General features: G+C 24.2%; 5 protein-coding genes across 5 annotated transcripts in view; 4 read left to right on the top strand and 1 right to left on the bottom strand.

The window, feature by feature from the left end:
• The window catches only part of LOC128953138 (uncharacterized), a 3,765-nt gene extending 1,780 nt beyond the window's left edge, over positions 1-1,985 (top strand). The window contains exon 5 of the mRNA XM_054298615.1: positions 1,948-1,985. Coding sequence (XP_054154590.1) covers positions 1,948-1,985 — 38 coding nt within the window. The remainder of the gene's footprint in view (positions 1-1,947) is intronic.
• Positions 1-3,559, top strand: part of LOC128952534 (uncharacterized) — an 18,594-nt gene extending 15,035 nt beyond the window's left edge. The window contains exon 3 of the mRNA XM_054297953.1: positions 3,535-3,559. The gene's annotated coding sequence lies outside the window, so the exon portion shown is untranslated. The remainder of the gene's footprint in view (positions 1-3,534) is intronic.
• On the top strand, positions 1,750-2,946 carry LOC128953148 (uncharacterized). The gene is made up of 3 exons (XM_054298626.1): positions 1,750-1,798; positions 1,948-2,039; positions 2,301-2,946. Exons 2-3 carry the CDS (start codon positions 1,990-1,992, stop codon positions 2,944-2,946), a joined length of 696 nt encoding a protein of 231 aa, XP_054154601.1. The 5' UTR covers positions 1,750-1,798; positions 1,948-1,989.
• Positions 3,560-6,634: 3,075 nt separating the features above from the next.
• LOC128953158 (L-seryl-tRNA(Sec) kinase-like) lies at positions 6,635-8,569 on the bottom strand. The gene is made up of 2 exons (XM_054298636.1): positions 8,248-8,569; positions 6,635-7,110 (listed from the first exon to the last, which is right to left on the bottom strand). The coding sequence occupies exons 1-2, from the start codon at positions 8,567-8,569 to the stop codon at positions 6,635-6,637; spliced, it is 798 nt and encodes a 265-aa protein (XP_054154611.1).
• A 1,073-nt stretch (positions 8,570-9,642) lies between these two features.
• On the top strand, positions 9,643-10,535 carry LOC128953169 (BTB/POZ domain-containing protein 9-like). Its single transcript, XM_054298647.1, has 2 exons — positions 9,643-9,704; positions 9,804-10,535. Exons 1-2 carry the CDS (start codon positions 9,672-9,674, stop codon positions 10,533-10,535), a joined length of 765 nt encoding a protein of 254 aa, XP_054154622.1. The 5' UTR covers positions 9,643-9,671.
• The last annotated feature ends 2,793 nt before the right edge of the window (positions 10,536-13,328 follow it).

The raw sequence follows: 13,328 nt of genomic DNA on the forward strand, positions 1-13,328 counted from the left end.
AGGGAATTAATAAAATTATTAACCGGTAATCTAATTAATTATAATAATATCATTATAATATAATATAATAAAATTTAAATTTGTTTTTTTTGTTATATATTTTAATGTTGTATAGATTTGATGAACAATACTACAAACATCACCACCAATACTACAACTACTACTACTACTACTACTACTACTACTACTACTAATAATAATAATAATAATAATAATAATAATAATAATTAAATAATTAATAATCAATTCAAATAATTGGAAAATAATATAATTTTTTAAAATTAATTAATTTTAAAATAATTTTTACTTTAATTACATTTTTAAATTAATTTTTTTTCAATTAATAATTTTAATTATATAAATTTTAATTTTTAATACTAATAATTATTAAATACTTTTTTTTATTAAATCAAGATTTTTGTAATTACCGTAATATATTATTAATACAGTTTAAACAAACAATTATTATTTATAAAAAAAATTAATTAATTTAATTTGAGATTTAATTGAATTTTTTTTGTTTTGTTGAAATCATACGATTGGGTCAACACATATACAGTAAATGTATTACAAATAAACTTTTTGATATACAAAATAAATAACTAATAATAGTATTACTAAATATTATATAAAAACTTATACAGTATTGTATATTATATGCCAATGTCTTATGATTTTTCATTATAAAAAAAACAATTAATAAAATGTTTGACCCATTGATTCAATGATTGCTTATGTTTTTTTTTTTTTTTGGTACAATAATTGCAATATATTTTCTGTACACACAATCAACACGTGATTGTGGCCTAACATTGGGACTAAACATATAAYATGGGTTACAATGACTGACATAGTAATAATAATAATAATAATTATAAATTTTTTGTTTTTAAAAACTTAATTATTGATTAATTAGGATTTCAAAAATAATATAATATATTAAATTATAATTAAAAAGTTTTAATATTTAATAAAAAAAAAATTTTAGTATTTAATTCAGTTAGCATACAATTAATTTTTTTATGTACTTAAAAAAAACATTTAACAAATAAAACTAATAATATTTCAATAAATTGATTGCAATTTCAATTTTTTTTAGCAAATCATACGATTAGCGGTCACTTCAAACAAGGCATACAAACAAACAAACAAAACTTTTTAATAAATAGTATTAGTAATACTGTATTACTAAATATGATATATATATGTATATACAGTATATTATATGCCAATGTCTTATGATTTTTCATTATAAAAAAAACAATTAATAAAATGTTTGATCCATTGATTCAATGATTGCTTATGTATTGTGAAATAATTGCAAATTTTATTATACAGTGTATAATACATATAATATACTGTATATATATATATATATATAAGTTATATATCATATTTAGTAATACTATTTATATAAAAAAAAAGTTTTTTGTTTGTTTGTATGCCTTGTTTGAAGTGACCGCTAATCGTATGATTTGCTATAAAATGAAATTTCAATCATTATTTTGTTGTTGAAAAATCATTTCCAGTCTATTATTTAAGTCAAGTGTTTAAACTAATTATTAACCATTGATTTCAAACAAACAAACAAATAATACAAACCAACTAAAAAAAAAAACATTTCAATTCAAACAATCAATTGATTGATTAAATTTTTGTTTTGTTTTATTAAAATTAATTAAGTTTTAAATTACAATTAAATTATTGTAAATTATTTGTTAACGACGACGACGACGACTGAATCGATGGCCAACAACAACAACAACAATAAGCCGCCGGCAGATCCAGTAGTAAAAGAGTAAGTTTTTTATTTAAACCGTATGATTGTATGGTTATGTTTGTTTCATTCGGGTATCCGATTGTTGGCCACTGATTATCGGTTGAACCGATATTTTAAAATTTTAAATCAATTTTTTTTTTAAATAAATATTTTCTTATTAAATTTAGATGTTATGTTAGATTACAAAAAACACGACGACGACTGAATCGATGGCCAACTACAACAACAATAAGCCGCCGGCAGATCCAGAAATTAAAGAGTAAGTAAAAGAGAGTTACCGTATGTTATTTTTTTTTGTTTCATTCGGGTATCCGATTGTTGGGCCACCGATTCCCGGTTGAGCCGATAACCGGCAAATGACCGGCCGATCATCGGCGGTAAATTGGAAAGTTTCTTCCAATGTTTTTTCCAAATACTTGTAACGGCGGACCAATTTGGTTACCACCACCACCACCACCACCACGACTACTACGACGACTACTACTACTACTACTAATTGCTATTTTTTTGAATAATTTAGATGTTTTGTAAGATTACAAAACATTGATAAGATATATTTGGATGCCCTGGCCATCGGTGGTCAACTAATTATCGATGATATTACTGGCAAATTCACAATTGAAACATCCGATGACAATCAACTGACCGCCGCCGCCGCCGTTGTCGTCCCCGTACGTAAATCATTGCGTAACAAACAACTATTGGTGCCAAAAACAACTGTGCAGCCGACCACCAATCAAAGAGAACGGTCGGTAAAATGTAACGATTGCCGAAAAATATATAGAAATTTAAAAAATTTAAATAGTCATCGATGTTCGGCAACCAAACTAATGCCGACTAAATTTAGACAAATACAACCGCCAGAGTCGGCATTATTACCACCGATGCCGGCGAAGCGACCTCTGAAGTCGACAAATTCAAAGACGGCAACAAAAAAGCGGCCAAAATCAGTGATTAGCGATACAAACAATGTCGACAACAGTCCCGAACGGGAATCACAACCCGATGTTGTGAATATTAGCGCCGCCAACGATACGATTGCCGTCAATGTCCTAAGCGATGACAACAACAACAACGACGACACCGACAACGACAACACCGACGCCGGCAATTCAGTGAAGCCGACTATTAATGAGCGATGGGCCGATAAGAATCGCCAGAAGTGATTAAGATGTGATTACGATGGCTGCAAATTAAATGTGATTACGATGGCTGCAAATTAAATGTGATTACGATGGCTGCAAATTAAGTTATGTTATGTCGTGTAGCCTTTTGCGCCATAAGCGCGACAAACAACACCACCGCCAGCAACACCAACAACTCACGACCACACCCTCTGGCCAGACACCCGCAGCCGCCGCCACCACAACAACTGCAATAGTAGACGGCAGAGATGGTATGATATTTTTTTTAAATAGTAGATAATATATATATAATTAAAACCAATTGTTTTATTGTTTGTTTGTTTTTTATTTAACTTATAGTTACCGCAAACGGTTCGGTTGTTGGCTGTATCAACTCACGACCATATCTGGTAGAATAGTTGGGTTAATTGACGACAATATTATTATTGCTGCCAACTATCGGTAACGATACGATAAAATAGTTGGCAATAATAATATTGTTGTCAATTACCTCAACGATGACAACAACACCGGCGCCGGCAGTGTTTGCGGCCAACGATATCGGGTGGTCATTGATTATATATATATATATATTTATATATTGCTTGATTGACATATTTTTGTTTTGATTGATTGTTTGTTTGTTGCGGGAGTGTTGACCTCATAAATACTGATTACTGAAAAACTACTTATATTTATTTAATTAATTAATTAATTAATCAATAAAATCAGTTAATAAATAATTGATTACAATTATAAAATGTTAATTAATAAATTAATTACATTATAATAATAAATAATACTAATAATTAAATACCGGTAATTGATAATTACGGCTATAATTTGATGATAATTTTATTTTTAGTTTTTTTTTTGTTTTATGAGTACTGTATATGAAATAATTTTTTTTAATTAATTAATTTTTTGTTTGTTTATATATAAATTTGAATTATTTTTTTTATAGTAATTACATTTTTAAATAATTTTTAATTTAATTACATTATTAAATAATTTTTTTTTTTGAATTAATAATTTTTGTTTATAAACTTAATTTTAATACTAATAATTATAAAATACTTTTTTTTAATTAAATCAAGATTTTTGTAATTAATGTATTTTTTTATTGACAATATTTGTTATAATCATAGGCCGAGAGCATTTGAGAAAATCCAATCATAGAGTTGAAATTTTTATTTAAAAAATAAATATTGTTATGGTAACTTATCTTATTAACTTATCTCATAATGATAAAAATGCCACTTAAAAAATTTCATTTTAAAGTTAGATCTCAACAATATTTTTTTTCAAAATAAAATGTCATAATCTGACTCTAACACATTTAGAACTAATATGAGCCGATGAGTCTCAAATGCTCTCGGCCTATGGTTATAATTGTTTTTTGTTATTACATTATGTTATATACAGTATAATATATTTATACATAACATTACGTTTTATACTGTATTTAAAAACACATCAACAACAAAAAATTCATTGCAATAAATAAAAGTAAATAAAAAAAATTTTGAATAAAACAATTGAATTGTTTTTTATTGACAAAAAAACTATTTTTAAAAGACAAATGTCTTCAAATTTTTTAATTTTATAAAATAATATTTTATCGATAAAATAAAATAAAACAAACAAAAAATAGTTGTATTTATATAAATAAATAGATAAATAAAAAAAGATATAAATATTTTTATACAAACGAAAACTTTTATTATTGCATTATTGATAAAATAATTTGTTATTTCAATAATTTTAACAGTAATTTCATACATAAAAATTTATAAAATAAAATTTTTTACGTCATTATTAAAAAAAATATTATAAGTTTATTAATTATCAAAAAATAGTAATTATTAAAACAAAATTATAATAATACTAATAAATTAAATTAACTAATTTTTTCTATTATAGTAAATGTATGTATAATATAATTATTTATAATTATTTTTTAAATAAATATATTATAGATTAATTCAAACAAACAAAAAAATTATAATAATTTTATATAAAATATTTCTATTATAATATATTTTAAAAAAAACATTATTAGATAACAGTGTTTGCGGCTATCGATTGACACCAAAAAAAAAACTCAACAAAAACAATGAATCCGGAAATCAATTACTTTATGAACGAAGAGGTAAGTGATGTCCAGTTTCTAATCGATGGCMAAACAATTCCGGCCATCAAAGCCCTGATGTCGGCCAAGAGTCTAGTATTTCGGTCAATGTTTTTGAATGAATGGCTAGAATCGGGTGACGGAATCGTCGGCTCAAGTAGTAGTAAACCAATTGAAATACTGGACACCACTTACCAGGCATTCAAAGTAATGATTAGATACATATATACCGAACAGTTGGTCTTCGGTGACAACAATAATGATGGCACCACTGAAGACATGGATCACATACACGATGTACTGATAATTGCCAGTAGATATCAATTACGGCGACTGATGTTAGCCGTTGGCCGCCATTTGATACCAATGATATCAATGGACAACTTAGTAACGATTAGCCGATTGGCCTACAAATACAAATTGGATGAACTATGTGGTCAACTAATGTTGTTTATTGACCAGAATTTTCGGCAATTGATGGCCAAACCCCAATCGGAATTGAATGCAATCAATACGGCCGTCGATAATCAACTGTTTGAACGGTTGAGCCGAATCTATTTGAAGGGTCAGTTCAAGACAAGTATTGTCTATAATATATTAATGATGTCAGCCGGTCAATTTCTATTGCTAATTGTACTTGGTGCAAGTGTCAATATTATTGACCTAATAAATAAAAAATAAATAAATATTATTTACTATGTTATAATAATAATAATGTCACCTAGATGAAATTATATTTTCGTATAAAATTTATATATATATACATAGTGTATAAATAATAGATATCATAATAGATATCAATTATTATTTATATATATATATATTTAGTTGTTTTTATAAGTAAAAATAATTTTATTAAAAAAAATATTATATCTAAATTAATATATTTCAAAAACAATTATGTAAAATAGCAGGTAGATTTTATTAAAATTCTATATATTATTTAATATTTAAAAAAAACTTTTTTATATTTAACATAATACACAATATTTTAATTTAACTGATTTATCAATTTATAAATTAATCAGTAAATATTTATTTATATACTGTATACTATTTATTGTAATTGAAATTTTAAAATATATATTTAAAAAATTTGTGCATAATGTTTTACAATATAATTTATATAATATTTTTTAAAAATACAGTATATCTATAAATACAGTACAGTAAAACTGTCTCAGTTTGTGCTCAACCAAAACTATATGAGTTGCACCACAAATACATAGATATATCACTTAATATATACATACAAATAAAAATTAAAACTCCGCCCCCTAAGCATTAAACCTTATAATATTGCTCCCATATATATTACTGTATAGCTGTGTTATACTATAAAGCGTAAAGTAATAATGTAAAGATTTATATATAAGATATTATTTGAATATTAATTAAGTAACTTATATAATATGAAATTATAACTTTTTATTAATATTTTAATTTTTAACAATTATTCCAATTTAATTTTACTTATAATTATATTAATTATTTATTATATTTTAGTTTAAAAATTATTAAAATTTGTATTTAATAAATCATTAATTTTTATATGGATTATATAAAAAAATTAATTAATTAATTATAAAAAATATATATTTAATATAAAATACAAAATGTAGATATTATTTGACCGCTGCGTTGACCAACATTTTGTCGCAGAAGACAATCAATTTTGTGAATAACATTATTCTTCGACTCTGTATTAAGCCTTTCTCTCAACTGTTCCTCTATTGGCGATCGAATAGTCTGATCGACAACTGGTTCACCGATCGCATCGGTAATGAATTCAATCAATGAGTCGTCGATTTTGTGATCAATAGTTGTGTCAGCGCTAAGAAAATAAGTTTTCTGTTCGAACGGTTCGGCCGACGGTTGCGGACATTCAAAGCGTTCAGACATTCGTACGATAACATCGTCGGGCAATCGTTTGTCTTCATCTCTAAGTCGGTTACCATTGAGTGACAATTCCAGTGAAGTGTTGATCATAATTATAGCGAAACCCAATGATAGCTCTTTGCATGTCTGGTACCACTCGTAACGCATACTCTTGTAGTAGAGATTGTCGTCAATAATAATAACAAATTTTTTATTGTCCACAAGTTGTTTGTCTTCGCCATTGATTGATCACAGTTTGGTTGCACTCGTAAATGATGTCTAACAGTGTCATAACATCTTCAGTGTCTTCAGAGGTCAAGAGTTGATCATTTTGTGTCAATTGTTGGGCAAAAAGTTTGGTTGCAATCACTATAATAAGTTTAAATTGCATACAAACGCTGTTCAGATGTATATGAAAGGACTGATCCTTAACTGACATTATGTCGTCAATGATATCTTAAACGTGAAGAAGTTGTTGTTGTTGTCGTAAATGTGGCACATGTTTGATCCGACGGTAATCAATAGGAGGACTAGATTGATGACCAGTTATTATCACAAAAAAATTATACATAAAAACTATGTTTGACTTTAAATATTGCTTATAAACCAGTTGAGTATGCTAGTGAGCATTTCCATATACAAATTTTAAAAAAACAAATTACAGACATACTGTTAATCACAAAAAATTAAAACAAAAAATCAATAAAAAATAATAATAATAATAAAAATCACATATTATATAATAATTAAACACTTTTTATACTAATAATTAGAAAAATTAAAGGCATAATCATGCTCTGGAAGATTTTGAACATTAAAAATGTTGAATTTTTCACAATATGGCGCTTCTACTTCCCTAACCACATGTCTCACAGAATTCGGCCAAACTTCAGGTCTAATGTCATCAAATGACTTTATTAATAATTTTCTAAAGTCTTCACAATTGTTTTTAAAATTAAATTTTTTCACAATTTGTTTCCAATCGTTCCAAAGCATTTCAATTGGATTCAAGTCGCAACAATATGGTGGCAACCGAAGTGGATAACATCCAAAACTTCTAATAATATCATCACAATAATATTGTGGTGGCTTTGAATTGTTTTTTACTATTTCAAGCAATTGTTTTCTATTCATATTTGAGTCATAATGCACGTTATTGTCATACAACCACTGTATAATAACATCTCTTTTTGTTGATGTGTTTGGCATTCGATTATATTGACGACTATGTACAGAACAATTGTCAAATATCACAACACTATTTTTCTCTAAATTAGGCATTAGTTTAGTTTTCAGCCAATTTTCAAATATTTCGGCATTGATTTCAGATTTATAAACAATATCTAAGGCGCCATTAATAAATCCATCTTCATTTCCCGCGTGTATTACGCTAAATCTTGGCCCTTTTCCACAACTTTTATTAGTTTTTTCACGTTTATTTGGGTCAATTGTCACTAATGTTTTCTTTGGTACAATGTTTTTATCACAACAACACTCATCAAGCCACACAAATACAGGTGTGCCATCATTTGTCACAATAGTTTTAATTATTTCATTTTTATTCAGAAAAAATTGCTTAATTTTTTCCTGAATTCTAGGAGTGTTGATAATCTCCTCTCTTATAATTTTTTGGGTATAACTGTATTTATAGCCCATTCGTTTCAAAATTTTACTAAAAGTGTTATAACAACACCCTTTAAACGATAATTGCATATTTGAATCATCTGTTTTTGATTCATTATGTATGTCTAACATTGTCACAAATTGGTTGCAATGTTTGTTCAAATGACATATAATTCCGTCAATTATTTCATAGTCATCATTAATAAAGTCATACTTTAATGGTCTGTCGTTAGTGTGCTTTATTGGCTTTGGTCCAGACAACACATATTTTTTGACACTGGAAATGCTGACCTGATATTGTTGAGCGATGTCTCTGTATATCTCAATATTTGTCAATTTATAATTATTTTGTTTAATTATTTTCATTTCTTTCCATTTATTAATTATTAATTTTTGGAGTCTAATATCAATCGGTACATTAGTTTTATTATTATTATTAGACATTTTAATTAATTTAATTAACTTTAATTAACTTTAAAAACTATATTATTGCACATAATTGATTGTTATTAATATTGTGTTGTATTTATCACACTATTTAGTACTATTTACAACTAATATTTATTATTTAATCACATTTGTTATCACAAATCTAAAAGTACTTAAACAACACGTGAACTTAGTTTGTTTTCAATGTCACACAATGTCATCCTATAACACAGTCAATAATATATATGCGCGCAATATTACAGCGTCTAATGCTTAAGGGGCGGAGTTTTTACATGGCATAGTTATTATACACACTAACTTGTATTGTTTGTATATATTAAGTATAATCTATGATATATCTATGTATTTGTGGTGCAACTCATATAGATTTGGTTTAGCACAAAGTGAGACAGTTTTATGTATATATTTATGACCTTAAAAAATAGTTTACGTCATATATATATATAATATAAATATATATTTATAAATAGCTAGTAAATGTTTATTTTAAAACAACTAAACAATTTTATCAGACATATTATATGTTTTTATTTTATTAATATAGTATTAAAATATACTAGTATATAATAAAATAATAGTTAAATATTTATTTTTGGATATTTTTTGATTTTAATAAATCAAAAAAATAAATAAATAAATAATATTAAATATATATTTTTTGGTTTAATTACTAATATTATATATTATGGCTGATGATTCACCTGTACCTACAAAAAAGGTAAATTATATATATATATATATATATATTTGGATATTTAACTAATATGTGAGTTAAGTATTTTAAAAAATTAATTTTTTGTGATTTTTTAAAAAAAAGCAACGAATCGATGATAAAAAGTATGAAATACTGTATCCGGAAATGGATTATGTGATGAACCCAGAGGTAAGTGATGTCAAGTTTCTGATCGATGGCCAAACGATTCCGGCCATCAAAGCGCTGATGTCGACAAAAAGTACATATTTTCGGTCAATGTTTTCGGGTAATTGGTTAGAGAAAAATGAAATTGAAATCATGGGTACTTCAGCGGAAGCGTTTGAAGTGATAGTCAAATATATATATACCGATCGTCTGATGTTTGACAGCAACAACACTACTATCGGCGGCGCCGCCGCCGACTTGAATCACATACAGGATGTGCTAATACTGGCCGAAATGTATGAATTGAGACGATTGGCCATAAGTGTTGGCCAACATCTGCGGACAATGATATCGGCTGAAAATATTGAAACCATTGGCCGATTGGCGTTTCGATTCGAATTGGATGACCTGATCGATGGTCTACGGCTTTATATTGACCAGAATTTTCGGCAACTAATGTCTAGCAAACAGCAACCAGAGCTGAATGCTATCAATAGTGCGGTTAATAATCTACTGTTTGAACGGTTGAGCCGATGTTATGGACTGTTTAAAAATAAGTTTCCGTCAAATAAAATGGATAGTAATGGCCAGTATTATCGATACAAAATCAATGGTAATATCTATCGTTTTGGTGACAGCTATTCAAGTAATAGTGGTCAACTTATTGAAATTGATACTGGTGATTTATAAACAAAATATATAAATAAATTTAATTGCTTGTTTATATTTTCAATTGAAGTTATTTACATGATAATATTAATTATAATATTTAATTGATAATATTAATTATAGTATTTAATTGATAATATTAATTATAATATTTAATTGATAATATAAAAATATAATATTTAATTGATAATATAAAATATAATATTTAATTAATAATATAAAATATAATATTTAATTAATAATATAAAATATAATATTTAATTAATAATATAAAATATAATATTTAATTAATAATATAAAATATAATATTTTTATTCAATACATTTTATTATTTCTGAATTTTATTCAATAATTTAATTATAAAAACATAATATAACATTAAGCGCACAATGAAACCAACACTTTGAAAACAAAACATTGAAAAAATAGTATTACTGTCTATGTGTTAGAAATTACATGATGTCATCAATCGTATAATAAACTATACAATTGTTGGTATGAAAGTGTTGGTATGATTGTGCGCTTATTGTAATAACCGAAAACTATGAATTATTATATTTTATAATATTATATTTTTTTTTAATAAATCAATTAATATTTTTTTGTTGTTGAAAAACAAATATTTTTATTAAAATATTACCCAATGATTTTGTTTTTGTGAAAGTTATTAAAAATATGATATTAGTAATATATAATTAATAAATAAATAAAATTTTGAAAAAATATATATATACAGTACATTTAATTTGATCTAGTTTAATTTGATTATAAATTATATATATTTTTATTTTCATACAATTAATTGTTAATATATTGTCAAAAATTATATCAGTGATTTTCAATTATTTGAAAGTTTTATAAAATTAATAAATAATTTTTAAGAAAATAAATTTATAATAAATTATTATTATTATTATTACTAATAAAAAAATTATATATTAAAATAATTGTTGTCTATTCCAATAATGCAGATATTCATTGGTATTATAATAGATAATACCTGTCGTATCCAAAACATAGACATTATGTTTGTCCTTACGATTTGAACCGTAGGCCACAAATGTCTTGTCCTGAGTAAAGTAGCCGACTGTACACCAGAATAGTGTCGTTCCCCACAGGTTTGGCCAGAATTTGAACCGATATTCTTCAGTTAGATTCAATGTTTTGTATTCAAGTTTGTCATCTTTTGACGAGCACTGACACGATATGAGTTTGGATCCAAAATTTTTAACTGTCACCGAATTATTCATCTATTTTTTTTTATATAAATTTATATATATTTATTTAAAAAAATCAATAATTTTTATACTAGGTAAATTAAAATAATAATAATAATATTTAGTACTAATAATAATAATTAATAATAATAATTAATAATAATAATATTAAATAATAATAATGTTTAATAATAATAATATTAAATAATAATAATGTTTAATAATAATAATAATAATAATAATAATAATAATAATAATTAATAATAATAATATTTAATAATAATATTTAATAATAATATTTAATAATAATAATATTTAATAATAATAATATTTAATAATAATAATATTTAATAATAATAATATTTAATAATAATAATATTTAATAATAATAATAATAATAATACTTACAACATAATCTACAATAGATATGATAATAATAATACTAAATAACAATAATTTCAATGACTTGAATATTATAAACATTTTTATTGGTAAATTAATTAATTAAAAACAAAATCAAAAAAAAAGTTTTGATGACTTAATAAACAAGTTTTATAAAAAATCAAACAAAATAAACTAATAATTAATAGTTAATTATTTTTAAATAATGATAAGTAATAGTAATATTTTCAAGTTTACCACATAATAATAACTTATATACTTTTTATAAAATCAAACATTATATCACTTCAATACATAATATCATACAATATATTATTATAGACATCAAGTTTCTTAAAAAAATATTTGTATATAAAAAAAATATTAACTTTAAAACTATAAGTTCATTGAATTTTACCGGTCTTTGTGTGTGTTGTTTTCATATCACATAATATTATATAATATCATATCATATATATATATATAAAAGCAAATCACTTAAAATAAAACAATGATTAGGATTAATGACATTACGGGTCAGTGTATTACTGGACATTACTTTCTCATATATTTAATATTATTATTATTATTATTATTATTATTATTATTATTATTATTATTATATTTGAAGACCGGTTTACCAACACATCAATCACTTATTGTTTAAATATATTTTTATATATAAAAAAATATTTACATTATGTTTATAATAATGGTTTACGCCTTATATCATAATATCATATATTTGTTTTTGAAAATACATTAAAAATTATTTATTTTTTTTTTAAACAAAACAAAGTTTTCTCAAGGCTTTGCTAATTATAAAAAAATATTTAAAATCTTAGTTTTATTTTATTTTAATTTAATATTCATTAATTAAAAATGTTTATAAAATTTTTTTGAATATATGTAATGAAATAATACAGTTAAATGTTATGTATGGATATGTATTAATAATAATAAAATCAAGTTTGTATGTCAAGTACATCGGATTAGTTATTGATTTGAATATTTATTGAAATAATTTTTTTAATTAAATTTTCATATTTATAAATATATATCTATATATGATATTTATTAAATTATTTATTATTATTACTATTATACCGGTATATAAATTTAGGATATAATCGATTTAGTCTATTAGAAATTGATACTAGGTAAAAATATAAATATTACAATTTTTTTTATTAACTATACCAGTAGATTGCATAAA

This window comes from Oppia nitens, unplaced genomic scaffold (genome assembly GCF_028296485.1).
Source record: "Oppia nitens isolate AA-2021 unplaced genomic scaffold, nextdenovo-longstitch-racon4-pilon3 scaffold11_pilon_pilon_pilon, whole genome shotgun sequence".
Classification (NCBI taxonomy): Eukaryota; Metazoa; Arthropoda; class Arachnida; order Sarcoptiformes; family Oppiidae; genus Oppia; species Oppia nitens.